The sequence below is a fragment of the Lissotriton vulgaris genome, chromosome 1_1 (assembly GCF_964263255.1).
Source record: "Lissotriton vulgaris chromosome 1_1, aLisVul1.2, whole genome shotgun sequence".
Lineage (NCBI taxonomy): Eukaryota > Metazoa > Chordata > Amphibia > Caudata > Salamandridae > Lissotriton > Lissotriton vulgaris.
In genome coordinates this window covers 978151543-978168524 of record NC_141685.1, presented here as the reverse complement: position 1 = coordinate 978168524, position 16982 = coordinate 978151543, and the positions used below count along the sequence as shown (strand labels likewise).

The 16982-nt window shown below is 45.0% G+C and overlaps 1 protein-coding gene across 2 annotated transcripts in view; it reads right to left on the bottom strand.

The window, feature by feature from the left end:
- STXBP2 (syntaxin binding protein 2) overlaps positions 1 to 16982 on the bottom strand; it is a 371603-nt gene that overhangs the window by 6261 nt on the left and 348360 nt on the right. For both annotated transcript variants that reach the window (XM_086960353.1, XM_086960362.1), the window contains one exon: positions 9889 to 9974. In XM_086960353.1, the coding sequence (XP_086816479.1) occupies positions 9889 to 9974 (86 nt within the window). The remainder of the gene's footprint in view (positions 1 to 9888; positions 9975 to 16982) is intronic.

The following is a 16982-nucleotide window of genomic DNA, read 5'->3' as shown; positions in this document are numbered from 1 at the left end:
GGTGCCCAAGATTTACATATGCAGGAGTTGTGCTTCTTTTCACAGGTTTGCACATTGTCACACAGTTCCTGGAATCAAAAGTATCTTCAGCAGAAAATGTAGCATTAGAGATATGTAGAGATTTTTATTAGAGTTACAAACAGTGACAAATACATTCTTACTTTGTTAGCAGGCTCTTGGTCATTTGAGAACACTGACATGCATAGCACCATACACCAGTAGTCACGCAATTCAGCCGCTCACAGATTCCCCATGCCTCCGCAGATCTGTCTGCTCAACATACCATCAATGCATTCAATCCCTTTCTTGCAGGTGGAGACTCAAACTTGATTTAAGAAATAGTACAATATGGACTAATAAATATGAACGACGATTTTGTTTTATTTCATCCATTTCTTTTACTTATGCGTTTTAATAACCCAACCGTTCCCTTGTTGCCTCATTCTAGTGTTAATGTTAATGCTAAAAATTTGTTAAAGCGCAAAACAGCTGCCCCAGCAACGGGGCGTCCCGGCGCTGAACCTAAACAGTACCTGAGGGGAGGGGAGAAACCGCAGGAGAATTAGATTACGGAAAACAGATGAGTTTTAATTTCCTTTCGAAAGGTAGTCAGGTTGGTCAGGGTACGGATATGCAGAGGCAAGGAGTTCCAAAGTTTCGCCCCTAAAACTTTGAAAGAGCGGCCGCCCATTCTGCTGAGCTTGGTTCGAGGAACCGCCACCAGCTGCTGTCCTAGCGAGCGCAGGGTGCGCTGGGGAGTGTAGGGTGCCAGAAGCGGACGTAAGAGTTCAGGACAGTCTGATTTAAGAATTTTAAATGCAGTGGCGAGAGTCTTGAATTGAATTCGAGACTCAATCGGCAGCCAATGAAGTTTCCGGATGGTGGCTCTAGCAGAGCACCTGCGAGGAAGGCCCACCACGGCCCTGGCGGCCGAGTTTTGAACCCGTTGCAGCCGAGCTATTTCTGTTTTATTGGCCCCTAAGAATAGAACATTGGCATAGTCCAGCCGAGCAAGGATAATAGATTGGACGATTAGTTGGCGAGTTCTGGAGTCGAAGTAGCCGAGTATCGGGCTGAGACTCCTCAACAGACCCACACACGTAGCTGCCACTTTCTGTGTGTGGGACTGAAAGTTAAGCGAGGAGTCCAGCCAGACACCCAGATTCTTCACCACAGTTTTTGGCACGGGGGTGGGGCCAAGCAAAGAGGCCAATGATCGCTCCAATGGCCGGGGTTTTTTCCAAGGAGAAGCACCTCAGTTTTCCCAGCATTCAGTTGAAGGCAGTTGCGCGTCATCCATTGCGCAACTGCAGCTAGGCCATCCCTGAATTTAGCAGCCGACGTTGAGGGGCCCTCAGTAAGAGTAATGACCAGCTGCGTGTCGTCGGCGTACGACACCAGCGTGAGGTCCCACTCTTTTGCCACTACTGAGAGAGGCTGAACGTAGAGGTTAAAAAGGGATGGACTTAGCGCCGAACCCTGGGGAACTCCTTGTCCGATGGATTGGGAGACAAATGGAGGGGCTGAAACCCGAAAGGACCTGTCCTTCAGGAACGACCGGAACCACTCGAAGGCAAGATCACAGATCCCTATGGCCTCGAGTCGTTTCAGCAGGATATTATGTGAGACCGTATCAAAGTGCTGCGCTAAGGTCCAACAGGATCAGCGCAGCACTTTGACCGGCGTCCAGAATGCCCTGGAGGTGTTCCGTGGTAGTCAACAGGGCAGACTCGGTGCTGTGTCCTGGCCTGAAGCCATTTTGGGATGGGTCCAGGATATGATTTTGGACCATGTGATGGGACAAGACTTTATTCACATGGGCTTCTGCCAGTTTGGACGCCCATGGGAGCAGCGAAATAGGTCAGAAGTTTTCTGGCTTTGTGGGGTCCAGTGTGGGCTTTTTAATGATAGGAGAGACCCATGCTAGCTTCCAGCAGGTGGGAACCACAGCCGAGAAAGAAAGATTAAGTAGGGTGGCAAGGGGGGGGGGGGGGGGGGGGGGGGGGGGCGGGGGACGAGAAAGAAATCTAGGGAATCCAGAAATTTGGCTGGTCTCATGGGATCTGTGGGGGAGCCGGACTTAACCTGTCTGCACAGTGTAGCTAGGTCGTCCTGGGATATATCTGGTATTATTGACATTCTAGACATACCAGCCGCAGGGTTGAGAGGGTTTAGAGACTCAGGAACATCTTGTGGAAAAGTGATGTAGATCTTCCTCACCTTTTCTATGAAGAAGGCGGCAAGGTCCTCACATTGTTTCGAGGAGGTAATACAGGAGACTGGGTTGGAGCTATTTTGGAGGTTTTGTACGAGTTTGAAAATCGTTTTGGTGGGGTTGGAGCTTAACTTGATTTCCTTTGCATAAAAGGAAGCGCGATTGGTACGAATCGCTTTGTGATACATTCGTAGTTTAGACAAGTAAAGGGCTTTGTCACTGTCCAGATAGTTCTTTCTCCAACCACGTTCAGCTTTTTTACACTCCTTTCGCATGGTTTTAAGAGTCTCATTGTACCATGGGTTAGTAGGGGATCTGCGGGTTTTAGTCCATGTAGCCGGGATTATGGTATCAAGCCCTGTGATGATCCAATCATGGAAGGCAGCATAGGCTGTATTAATGTCGCTGTTCTTATCAGTGGGGTGGATCTCTCCCAGGTTTCTGATGAGGTCGTCAGGTGAGAGTTTATGCCATGGCCTCTTATAGCAGGGATTAGAAGTATTTTTAATGGGCGATTTTTTCACCGTCAGGATGAGTCTGATAAGGAAATGGTCGGTCCAGCCCATAGCTTTAGGGGGGGGTCAGCCATAGCCTCTAAGATGTTGGTAAAAACAGGATCTAATAAATGCCCAGCAATGTGAGTGGAGGAATGGACGAGAGAGTTTAGCTGTAGGGCCGTAAGGTCCGCCAGCAAGTTTTTGATGGTGGGGTCAGTAGAGGAATCAAAATGGAGATTAAGATCACCCAATATGGTGAAATTGGGAGAAGAAACTATAAGAGTGTGAGATATTTCTAAGAGTTCTTCAATAAACCTAGCAGAAGGACCAGGCGGCTGGTAGATATAGAGCCCAGAGAGGGCAAACTGAGGGCATGTAGAGATCTTAAATCGTGCGCTTTCGCACCCCCAGATGTCTTCTTTCGTAAAGGTACAGTTGTATACAGCTCGATATATAACCGCTATCCCGCCGCCCCTGGAGTCTCTGTTTATCAGTTTTATAGAGAAACCGTCAGGCAGCGTGAGGTTCTGGATGCTAGTTTGGTCATCATGGAGCCAGGTTTCGCATAGAAACAGAATGTCTGGGTTTTCGTCCGTTAGGAGAGTATGGACTTCCGCATGGTGTTTAGCAAGGGATCTGACATTCAGTTGGAGGACCAGAAGGGGGGAATGTTTTGGCACGGTCGTTATGCAACCAGATAAACTAGGCTTAGGTGTGGTGAAGCTACAGGACTCACAATGTAGTGCCGTTTGCCCAAGGCAGCCTCCAAGCTTGTCGCATCTGGCACCGGGTTTTAGTGCGAGGAGACGCTCCCTTGCATAGCAGATTTTAGGCTGTGGATATTGTGCAGGGGGACTGGCGAGAGGCGATGTCTTGGCGATGACGGGCGCAGACGGGCTTGCCTTAGGCACGCCTTCGGCACGCAAACGGCGCTCCCGCTGCGCTCGTCCGCTGCGCTTCCTCCAAATGCACATGCTTTATAGGACCAAGAGTATCTCTGTGCGGTGGTCTGGTCAGACCACCGCATAGAGATACTCTTGGTCATAATTACCCTCAAAGTATCTCCACACTCTTTTCAACATTGTCCAGTTACTTACGAATAAAAATGTATTTTCCTATTAAATTAAACCAGGACAATTTTTAACATTTTTTTGCACCTAACACTCACAAACCAGCTCCACTGTACTCTAGGTGTCGTAGCACACCCTGATGGCACTCGGTTATCAGGGTGGACCTCAATGATGAAGCATGTCACCACTAGGTTGGTGAGTGAGGGTTTTTTTTTTGACAAAAGGATGAATTCCTTCCTTTTTCAAACACACATCCCATTAAGAATCCATGATTCTCTATGGTGATACTCCTTTTGTTAATTGAATACCTTTCCCAGGGAAACAGGAGTAATCTCCATTCACACTTGGTGAATACAATCCCTTACTCTCCTTTTTGTTACTCCACGATAATTGTAAATAGCCAAACTCTATGACTTCAGGAGCCAAATCGCTAGGTTGAGTTCTCTGTGATTTGGATGTCTGATTTCTCCATGGCTCGGAGTGAGGAGACAGGGTGTGAGATGTAGCGTATGGTGGGGAACCACTGAGAGTTCCAACAGGGTGGTGTACCAAGGTTGACAAGCCCATGTGGGGGCTACTAAGATAAGTTGGAGGGACATTTGTCTTAACTTCCAAACCAGTAATGGAGTTAGTGGGAGAAGCAGAAAAGCATAAGCAAATACCCCTGACCAATTCATCCATAGAGCATTTGCCATTCAATGCTGGGTGTGGGAACCTGGATCCGAAGCGTGGGCATTTTGCGTTGTGTACAGTGGCAAACAGATCTATCTGTGGAAAACCCATCTTTTTAAAGTGGGGAAGAAGAACTAGGGGGTGAAGTTCCCACTTGTGTACTTGCTGTCTGTGTCGGCTGAGCAAGTCTGCAATCTGATTGTCTACTCCTGGAAGGTGTTCTGCTAGGAGATACATTGTGTGGTGAATTGCCCAATTCCAAAAGCTTTGTGCAAGGTGCGACAGTTGGAGAGAATGAGTCCCCCTCCACCCAACCCCCCCTGTTTCTGTAGGTAGTACATTGCTGTTATGTTGTCTGTGCGAACTAGGACAGTCTTGCCTACAAGTTGGGTGAGAAAAGCTTTGAGAGCTAGGAACACTGATAGAAGTTCCAGGTAGTTGATGTGGAGGCATTTATTATTGTCTGAACACATTCCCTGTACTGTGTAATGTTAATGATGCATCTGTTGTCAGTATTGTCTGTGGAATCGGGTCTATGAAAGGCTGCCCTTTTGCTAAGTTTTGAGGGTTCCACCACTGCGGAGAGCGAGGAGTGCGACTATCTACCAACACTAGATTGTTTATTAGACCCTGTGACAGATTCCACTGACGCGCTAGACATTCTTGCAGAGTACGCAGGTGAAGCCTTGCATGAAGCACAACTCCAATGCAGGATGCCATAATTCCTAGCAGTTGCATGAAGACTCTGGATGGTAATGATTGGTTGGGTTGGAATTGTAATAGCGTGGCCTGAATATTGTGAATTCTGGCTACATTGGGAGTGGCTAGATCTTTAAGAGTGTTGAGGGAAGCTCCCAGATAAGATTGCACCTGTGCCAGACACTGGTGAGACTCTTGTGCATTTATTGTAAAACCTAACTGGTGAAGTAGGTTCATTGTTGTCTGAGCGTGTAGCATACAGTTCTTTTAAGTGCCCGCTTTGACAAGCCAGTCATCCAGGTAAGGGAAGACATGCATACATTGTCTTCTGAGATGACCAGCTACTACTGCTAGACACTTGGTGAACACTCTGGGGGCTGTGGTGACGACAAATAAATGGAAGTAACTTGAACTGGTAATGCTTGCCCGCTATTACAAACCTGAGGTATTTGCGATGAGCGGGATGAATTGGAATATGAAAGTAGGCGTCCTTTAGATCTAGAGTAGACATAAAGTCGCCCTGTTGCAAGAGAGGAAGAACTTGTTGAATGTCGCCATGTGAAAGTGCTCTGACAATATGTATTTGTTTAACTCTCTGAGGTCTAGAATAGGTCTCAAGAAGCCGTCCTTTTTGGGAATAAGGAAGTCAAGGGAATAAACTCCTGACCCTTGGTACTGAAGTGGACTGGTTCTATAGCCCCTGTGAGTAATAAAGATTGCACTTCTTGTTGAAGTAAGTGCTGGTGTTCTGGTGATATTTTGTGAGATCGAGGAGGAATGTTTAGAGGATTGTTGATAAGGTCCAGGCAATAACCATGTTGGATAATTCCAAGTACCCATTTGTCTGTTGTTATTGATTCCCAAATGAAGAGAAAGTCTTGAAGTCTTCCTCCAACAAGTGTGGAATAGTCGGAGGGAAGTCGCTGCTTGAGAAATGGAAAGTGCGAGGTGTGCTGTTTTTACCTCTACCCCAGGGACTGTTTCCCCTATAACGTCCTCTGAAAAATCCTCTTTGCAAAAGAGGATTGGAGATTGCCTTTGTAGGAGGAAGTGTTATGGTCAGTGCCTGTGGACTTGGACCCTCCACCATAAAAAGATCTCCAAAAGGAACCTCTGTTTGAGGGAGATTGAAGCGCTCACATTAATTTTGCTAAATCGGTGTCCTTTTTCATTTATTTTAGCGCTAGATCGACTTCAGGGCCAAAACTGTTTTTTTTTAATCAAAGGTTTAGCCAGGGTGGATTGTTGAACTTCAGGGTTGAACCCTGATATCCACAACCATGCATGTCAGCAGTAAAATGCTGGTATTTACTTCTCTAGCTGCGATGTCAGCTGCATCTAGAGCGCATCTGATAGAGGCATTAGAAATTAGTTTGCCCTCCTGGACTAAATCCTGAGCTTTTGCCTTGGGTTCTTCTGGGAGAAACTGAAGTAATTGTTCCATTTTGTCCCAGTGGGCTCTATCATATCTTGCTAATAAGCCCTGTGAGTTAGCGATACGCCATTGGTTAGCTGCTTGCGCAGCCATCCGTTTACCCAAAGCCTCGATAAGTTTTAACTCTTTATCTGGGGGAGGGGTATCCCCAGATGCTTGAGAGTTAGCATTCTTTCTAGCATTTGATACCACTTAAGAGTCAGGTGGTAGCTGCCCTTTAACAAATATAGAATCTGTGGGGGGAACATTTTTTTTTATCTACTCTAGGAGTAAGAATTCTGGCATGGACAGAATCTTTGTAAATATTGTCTGTGTGCCTGAACATAAACTTGAGCATAGGCAGTGTCTGAGCTTATGGGAGCATAGAGTGTCAAAGAGAGAATCTTCCTCTAAAGATTCTTTATGTAGTTCCACCCCATGCTATTCAGCTGCATTCGCAATTAGTTGTTGGTAAGACAGATAGTCATCAGGTGGAGATGGTCTGGCAGGATAAAGTCTGGCTCTGTGTCCTGTGGAGGATCGGTTGTGTAGTCCGTCCATCGTCAGTGTCACCTGTGTGAAAATGAAGTAGAGGAGACTAGGTGTAATCTGTAATGGATCAAGCTGTGTGGAGAAGGGGGAGAAGGAGGGGGAGATGGAAATGTATGGAAAGGGCTAGTGCCTACACTCTTTCTTGAGAGGAATTTTGGATGGGCTATCATCCTCAGAAAGCTTGCGCATGGATAGTGTTTTAGCCTGGATAGGCCCAGTGTCAGGGTGAATATACGGCTTTTTCTCTTTTGGACCCAGTTTAGAAGGTACGGTGTATATGTTTGGATCTGGTTGTGTTGCAGGAAAGTCTTTGCTTTTCGACACCGCAGTTTTCAGAGTTTATTTATTTATTTTAAGTTTTGTATTGCGCAAACATGACCCAGGTGGGTATCAGAGAGCTTTACATAGGTTTAGGTGGACAAAGGAAAGCAGCAGGGTGATAGAAATCATGGAAAAGGTGGGACAATATACAACGGGAGCAGGATTAAATTGTGTAGTGCAGAGGAAGCAAGATGGGTGAAAGCAACAAGTAGGGCAAAAAAGATCAACAGCATATCAGACAAAAACGGTCACCTAGAGTCAATAGGAGAAAGCATCAGGTTCAATGCAGAGTTCAGAGGAAGCAGGATGGGTGAAAGCAACAAGTAGGGCAATATAGATCAACAGCATATCAGACAAAAACGCCGGAAAGTCCTTTCAGTGTCGAAGGTTTTAACTCTGAGGGATCTTTCTTGATTTTCGGTGTCGAAGGTTTTGGTTCGGAACCCATCTTGGATTTAGAGCTGTAAGATTTCGGCTCAGAAGTGGGCTTTGGCTGACTGGGTTCCGGGCTGGAAGGCTTTACAGAGAATTTTGGTGGCGAGCCATGAGGTGGAGCGTTGGAAACCTCTTATCGGTGCCGACCCAGGCCTTGAGACACAGGTGGTGCCGAAGCCTTATATTTCTTAGGGACGATAGGGGGCGGGGGGGAGAAGATGTTTTCGGAACTCCCATCCCCTTGTCCCTGCGGCACATCACCGTCCTTGAGATCGATCTGTAAGTCTGATCAGAGTCAAAAGCAGCTGAAGGCATCTCCTCCTCTATCGCTGATACTTCTTGTTCCGGGTCTTCCCCAAAGAGGTCCAGTGTGAAATCCAACCGCTGCATCTCTCGACATCAAGCCTGACGATCACAGAGTTTTCTTTGACCTAAAGGAGCAGCAAGCATCACAGCCTTGCTCTTTGTGCTAGGGGGGCAAGCACGAATTACACACCGGATGAGAGTCCATATGTGGAGATTGTGTGACAAATGGGCAGAATTTAAATGGAGTCCGTTCCAACGACGAGGAGCCGAACAGACGCAGATGGGTCGGAAGGCCACCTGCAGAGCTTACAGTTGAAAAGTTGAAGTTTCTTGAAGTTCGAATCAAACAGCGGAAAGAGAAAAACGCGTTGGAAAACAATACTGTAGAGGTAGAGAGAGTACGCACCGAGGGGAAACCCGAGGATCGATTCCGAAGCGGAGTGCAGAAATACCTGTCCAAACTTGAAGACGGAGAAAAACAATCTAACAATGGAGTTGATGCCCATGCGCACTATCAACGAACGGAGGAGTCACCTACCTTGTGACTGGAAAGACTTCTTCGAAGAAAAACAACTTGCAAACAACTGGACCTAACACTAGATGGCAGGAGTATGCAAAGCATGTGATCTACAGCTCACATGCCTCAAACACACTGTTTCATATTATCTTCAGGTCTCAGATGGTATGGGCAGGTTTTGTGAGCAGTGGCGGCCACCACAACACAAAGGGGAGGAGGGAGTGGGGGGGGGGGGGGGACAGGAGTGAAAATTATTTTTAAAAAATGTATCTTTCCCCACAGCCTTCAACACCGATGGCCACCTCGGAGCTTTCCCAGCAGTCTCTGGGAAGGCAGAGGCTGCTCAGCCAATCCTGGCGCTGCTCTCCTTCTGAGTGGAATACTCTGCCGCTCAGACACTGCTGTGTAGCCTGGGGTTTTTCTCCAACACGGCTGTGAACACTGCTCGGTTGGGAGAAATCCCCGCACGCATGTCAGGCCCAGCCGCAGAAAAATAAAATGATATTGTTTCATTATCATTTTATTTTTCTGGGACCAACTCAGACGAGTGGGGCGACGTTCCTTCGCCGTTACGGAGTAGTCGCCCCGGTTAGTGAGCAAATCCACTACCTGGATATGGTTAGTTGATCTTGTGTTTGCCACTTTTATGAATTGAAGTATGAGTGACCCTTGCCATTCAGGAGAGACTTGTTCGCTCAATGCCACAGATAACCACTGTTATTTACCTTTTGCTAGTCTGCTACAAACATTGATATCAACCCGTTGACTCTCTGGTACAATTCTGACATCAAGCTTTTGTCACTGCTGAAAGCTCTTACATCAACGTTTTGCCAAGGCATACAAGCTCCGAAATCAACCTTCTGCCACTCTGCTAAAAGCTCTAACACCAACCGTTTGCTACTCAGCCACAAGCTCTGACATGAACCTTTTGCAGCTCAGTTACAAAAAACTCAGACATCCAAGCACAATCACTGGCTGAGAACACATTGCCAATTGAGTGCAACTTAATATATATGGAAGTTGTCACTAGCAACAGGCACCATGATTGCAAAAGAATATGTAAAATAAAATTGAGCCATCGTTGCACTGACAAAAGGTTTCTTGACCCTCTTCCCTGTGACATATGTATTGCTACAAACTAGCTTATTCAAATGGAAAACATTCTTTATCCAAGTCCAGCAGACTCTTACCTCACCACTGTCTGGGAGCTACTCATGGGTGCCGGTTCAGACACATAGGGCCACAGTTTCTTTTCCAGCTTGTCTTCAATAATATCCTGAGTGAATTATGCAAATTGTTACTAAAAATCAGTTATTAAAACATTTGAGTACAAGTAAGATGCAGTTTTGTTTCAGGATGGATTCAGACGTGGAATATCCCTACCCACCACCTTGCATTTCTGTCTAAAAGTACCAGTTCAATAAGTGAGTGTTTCTTCACAAACCAAAATACACATTGGGGAGTATGTTCCCAGCGATGCCTGTATAGAATAGAGGAAGAGGGTTGAAAGAAAGACAAAAGAGACAGAAATAGTTTGTGTGTGTATTGGGATGGTGGTATGGGTGCTCAGAGGAGGATTGAAGCTACCAGGGACGGGACTGTACTGTACATAGGACGCAATATGCCAGCATGTGCCAGAGTGCACCATTCAGAAGGTGCACCTAGAACAGACCTGGGTAGTGCGCCCTACCATCATGTGCTGGGGTGCAGTGCATTCACTTAAAGATGGAGCGGCTGCTTACAACCCGCTCCATGTTAGTGTAGATGGTAGCCTTTTAAGAGGGAACCGAGATGGCTGGCAGGCAGGTGCAGTGAGTGGCTGCACCCGCCTGCAGGGGGAAGACTGGGGGGGGGGGGGGTGTCCATTGAAATCCCTTTTTTAACCCTCCAGAGGGCTACCCTCAGGGACCACACTGACATTGTGCCAACTCTGAGGTGCACTTTCAGTGCAGCTCCGAAAGGCCTGTTTGTCGCTGCATCTGTTTACGTAATAGGATGCAGGCGCAGAGACAAAGTGATTCCCGCACTTGCATGGGGCCACACCCTACTGCAAATTAGGGAAAGCACTTTGAAGATGGCGCTGGTGTCACATGTGCATCAGTGCTCTCAGCATTACAGAAGGGGCCACGCTAGCATCTTTGAGTCCTTCTGCAATACAAAAAAACATAAGAGTGTCAGAGGGTCTACAAAGTCTATGTGTGGTTCATTCAACTAATAGAACGGTGTCAACTCATCTAACAGTGATAGAAAACATTGGTGGATACCAGTGATTACTCTCAGGATATCCATCAGTCACCACTCGGAACCGCCCTTCATCATTTGGCATTCCTGTTGTCCACAAGGATTGGTACACCACTGGTTCAAATGGGGGGTCAGTTGGTATAACCTCCTGAGAACCAAGTGATGGCCAATAGTGGTAGAGTGTCACAAACTACCCATGAATTGAATAAGTGGGTGACTGATTTGCAGTGCTGTGAATAAAAAGTGGTGTGATAAGTGAGTGAAAAAAATGTATTAGTCTGTGTCTCTTTTCTTGTCTTGTAGTGACGATTATATCTTCTGCGAACAAAAGAATACACCTATAGAACCAGGTGATCTTTTTTCATGTTGCAGCAATGTTAATACTCTGTCACTGTTTTAATCCATCACCTCACTTTTTGCAGTAGCATTTCATTATAATCCGGTCCTGATGAAAGCAATGGACTCTATAGTCCCTAGTATATTGCTGAAACATGTTGACCATTTTACATCAGAGTAGATATTTGTTAAATCTACTTATGCTGCTCTTTTAATATTGGTGGAGCGAGCATAGAACCGAATAAAGTTGTCTTATTTCTGCTCCCTCACCCAATTTTATAAATTTTTTTCACTCACTTATTACACCACTTTTTCTTCACAGCACTGCAAATCAGTCACCCACTCATTCAATTGATGGGTAGTTTGTGACACTCTACCACTATTGGCCATCACTTGGTTCTCAGGAGGTTATACCAACTGACCCCCCATTTGAACCAGTGGTGTACCAATCCTTGTGGACAACAGGAATGCCAAATGATGAAGGGCGGTTCCGAGTGGTGACTGATGGATATCCTGAGAGTAATCACTGGTATCCACCAATGTTTTCTATCACTGTTAGATGAGTTGACACTGTTCTATTAGTTGAATGAACCACACAGACTTTGTAGACCCTCTGACACTCTTATGTTTTTTTGCATTCAGTTAGGGAATGTGTCTTTGCCTGGTCTTTAAAAATCCCAGAGGTCCTCCCCTATCTTTTGTTTCTTTCCTTCTGCAATACCACAATTTCCCAGGGAACACGAAGCGAGTATGCATGCATGTTGTGCCCCAAGGGGACAATGCTAGTACAGGTACTGTGCCCCTCCCCTACAGGAATGGAAAAATCAGTTTGATAAAGAGTATGTGGGGGGCGAGCTTACTGGGTATTTCTTTAGGGGGGAGATGCAGAAAAGTTTGATTTGGGGATAAAAGATTTAGGTGCAAGTGACACGTAAGGCTTTTTAGAAAGAGAGCACATAGAAATGTTATGCACTTTTGGTGGGGGATGCTGCAAAAACAAGAGGCTGTAACAAATAAGCAAAGAGGTCCAGAGAAGAGATTGTATAGTTCTTGTTTTGGGATAATGAAGCCCAAAGATGCCTCAGTTACGTGCGAGGGCAGCAGTGAATTCTGTATGTATATGCGAGCCTGGGGAGACAACAGATGCAGAACTGAAAGAATTATGGTTTTCTTGTGTACAATATGCATGGGACATACTAGCAATGTGACGACAGAAAAAATATTTTTTTGAAGCCATCATTCAACTCTTACTGAATTGTTGTTTTTTATTAAGATCGGATCAACTGACCATAGCTGATTTAGGAGAGATCCTTAGCAATAATGAATAAGATACATAAGGGGAAACATGATGAGATTCCGCGAGTGAAGTTTTGTGTGAGTGGGCAGACCCTTAAAAAAGTAAGACAGAAGGAAGGTGAGAGCCTGGCTTAGGAGATAATAAATACAAAATGCAAATCTGGTGAAAACAAGGAGGTGTGGAGGTAGCGGTTGCATGGAAAGCCTTCTAGGAACATCTACTTCCCTTACTGAGACACCAAGATCTCAATAATGGACCACTACACAGTACTTTTGCAAACAGCTGCACACAGAGGTGAGGGATCCTTGATCTACCAAATACTGCTCCATTAAAAATCTGCTGTGGCATTCGGGTGGCTCTATTCCCCAACAACACTTCAAAGAATGAGAATGATTAATATGACAAAAAGTCATGAGTCTGTAAAACACAAGCCTTCACCTCTACTAAACATGGCAACTGCAAAATGGGCGAGACATTTAGGAGATTGTAGTGGTCTCTCCTTTCGTCTTCCTCGGTTGAGGAATGCTCACCTCGCATTAATTCTCACATGTGTGCATTCCACAACATAACTTAGAATTATGTTGTGTGGCTCTCATCCACCTTCGATTTTATGTAGCACCCGCATTATTTTCCATATGGCTAGTTTTTTAGTGGCGGCAATTAGAATTAAAATGAAATGTATACCATCGAATGTATTATTCTGATTGTTCTTATCAACCATCTTTTTAATTCATCCAGCAGCGTATATGTTTCAATAGAGCTTCTGCACTGAGTTTGTAAATACATCAATTACTCTATTTTTATGAATGTATGTACATTTGTATGCCTTTTATGATTTTAACAAATCGAATAAAGTGACTGACTGGTTTTGAATTGGATTTCAGTTGTGTCTTGTGCCTCGCTGTTGCTGGCTGCTGCGCAGTTCCTGTCGATAATAAAGCTTACCTTGGACACATTGCTTCGGCTCCTGTGAGCTCCATTCTACAGAGATCTTACATGAGATTGTGTTAGTTCATATCATGAATGATCAGCAGCAAAACATGGATTTGATCATCTCAGCAGCATCTCTTGTATTGCTGGCACATATTTTTTTCTAACCTTTTTTTTTCAACTGTCTTGCACATTCTTTTGTGTTTGACTGTGCTGTTCTTTTTTCTGCTATTCGACAGGATTTCTGGGATACGATAGAGTTTAATAATACATAATAGGGGCTTTTAGCCTAATCCCTTCTGTTGACTTTTCAAGTTCTAATCTCAATGCCTCTCTGCAGCAAGGGAAGCTTTAAAAGCCTGTCCACGTGGATGGCAACTGCAGTGGCTGCAACACGAGAGGGGAGGGTTGGGGTGATTGGATTAAGCAATCTGTAGACGCTGTACGCGCCACCAGCATTGCCTCAAATGTCTGCCTTGGAATATGTACACTAATATTTACAACAAGGGGTGGTGAAGGACAGAGTCTCTGAATTAAGCAGAAAGCTCTCACCCAGTCAAGAGATCAGGGCTAGATCCAACACCGTTTTTTAGCTCACTGCACCATCCCAGTTTCAGAACCTGGCTGTATGCAAATTAGTCTGTTCCCGTCCCAGTGCATGATGGGAACAGGGTAAACCAAACTACAAAAGCCAATTCTTACACTGGGAAGCGTGGAAGGGTATACTCAGACATGAGTCCCTTTCTCACTGCTCCATCAGGATTCAAGCAAGCCGGGCCGAAGAAGGCTGAAATGCCAGAAACCGGTCCCCGGTAGCTTGTCTCCTTTCTGGTGAAGAATTGGCTTGGTAGTTTAGTCTGCCCTGTTCCCATGATGCACTGGGCCAGGGACAGACTGATTTGCATATAGCCAGGTTCTGAGCTGGGATGGGGCAGTGAGATAAATAACGGTGATGGATCAAGCCCTGATCTTTGGACTGGGTAAGAGTGGTCTGTTTAACTCAGACACTCTGTTCATCACCACCCCCTTTTTGTAAATTGGAATATGTACACGGCATGGCCACAGCTTTCAACAGAAGCATTCCTGCTACCAGCACACAATAATCCATTTAAGGATTTAAAGTCTATTTCTTGAAGCACAGGCTCCAAGGCCTTTCTGATAGTATTCAACAACACAGTTTGAATCACTTATGACAAAATATGTGATCTCAGTTTATATTTATATATTCTTCTATTTGTGTAACCCTAGCTCTGATAATTGCATTATGCTAGTATTTAAGTGTTCATGGACCAGTAAGAGGGAAGGCAGAGTACAGAATATCAAGTAAGGATGAATAGAGCCATGGGGAGGGTTTGTCATAGGAGGCAACATCACTAGTGTTAACAAAAATCAACAGTTTGGTAGAGTCACACCCAAGGGAAGATTCTCATGATAAGTGACTCAAACTAGAAAAGTTGGGACTGGCTGAAGGTATGGTTGGGCTAAAGACAGGGTAATTGGTGTATGTGTCCCAGTGGGGGTAAGAGTAGACATCTGCAGCACAACAGTGGTGCATCTGCTTTTACCATAAACCACTGGACAGTGCTGTGCAATATGGAATTGGCAACTATTTGAGATCTGCTTCAGTGTTGTGAGGGTGCATGCTGAGAGTGGCCCAGTGCTTAATTTGTACAAAAATAAGTGCCAGGCCTCTTGTCAGGAGGCCACTGCAGCTTGAACAACTGATTGCCCCTGCCAGTGCTGTCAATGATCGTAAAAACACAACTACTAACTGTCACACTCCTACAAGTGTGACAATTCGGACTGTTTCAGGTCCCTTCAGCTATAAGAATGGCGTGGACGGCACGTAAAAGTAATTTCTAACAAATATAGCATTAATAATTTACTGTTGCTGTGGTCATCTATAAATTAGCTAGACCACGCCACTTGTGGCAGGCTGTCATAAGCGCCGGTGCTGACAATTAAGCTGGTGCAGAGCACCAGAAACAACCGGCTCAAATTAAGCACTGGAGTGATCAATGACCAACAATTCCGAGGCAGGGCTTGAGGAATCATGGCTATATGTGCTGGGGGTAGAGAAACGAGATAGGCCCCAGAAGAGTACAACAGTGTATAATGAGATGCGAGTACTTGCCTAATCAAGACTCAGGAAGTGGTCAACTGAGAAACTGCTGCCTGCTGGTGACCAGACATCGGACAGAACCCCGATGTCAGACTGTAGCAACAAGGGGGAGCTATGCAATACTCAAGGTAGCACTACTAAGCATGAATGCAACCCAGTGGGTCCAACTACTATTACTGATTAGGCCAACAGAGCTCCTAAGCAAACCTGGATCAGCACTGGTAGTCCAATCACAATGCCAATGTTTACACCTAGAGTTTGTGGTTGTGAATCAAGATAAAGAATACCACGCTGCCGTACAACTGCAAAGGTATCAAGATTGGTTTGTCTGAAGCATTTACTGAAAAAGAAAGAACTCTTAAATGGCCTCCATTAAAATAATTTAAAAGAGTAAGCATTGGGTGTTTCTATCTGAAGCAAATTTGCCTTTTCTGCATGGTCACCCCAGATTGCCTAACGTTTGCTAGCTTTAGGACTCTGTGATCATTACTACTGCTAAAGAGTAGTTAAGTGTCAGTATTTCCCCTCTAAAATATATGCAGTACACTGGAACTCCCTATTAGCATTTTTAACTTCCCTATGAGTTCATTGTAAATGATGTCTAGCGTGCACCAATGACATGGAAAGATCAATGTCATATGTGGGATGCAGTATATATTTAAACTACTTGCATGCAACTAAAATATTTGACAGGAGCACCATTGTTGAAATGCACGGCTGTGCCATATGACAGGGAAAACTGCCTTTGCCATGGATAAAAAAGACTATTATATATTCATAAGCCACCTCCTAAAGTATGCCTTGTAACCACATAAGGCAGGGTGCTGATATATATAAAAATTTAGGGCACACTACATATTGGGGTAGTGTACCATTACAATGAAATAAGTCAAGAGCCATTTAATTCTGTAGGCCTTGCTAGAGTTTTTTTCCAGTACATCTAGTGAGATTAGAAACTCTATTTTCCACCTCTACTTAAGAAAGGGATAAAACAATGCTTTAAAATGATTTCCCACTTTGATTTCATATTTAACATGCATTTTACACACCAATGTTTGACAACCTAGGCAGAAAAGTAATTTTGTAAAAATGTAGTTCAGGCTGCCTGAGCCACACCTGGTTTAAAGCCCGTTCCACCGCTCACTACACCTCAAGAACTGGAATACACATCCTCAGCTGGGAGTAAACAACTCGGGCTCAGAGGACATTTACCAGGAAAAGCTAATGGCTGTTAACTGCTGGCTACTTAGTAGGGATCAGCTATCTGGAAATGGACGAAAGCAGTTAGCAGAAAAAGGGCCAGAAAGAACCATTTTACTGCATATGTAAGTTCCAGAATGTTTTCCTGTGCTTCCTTA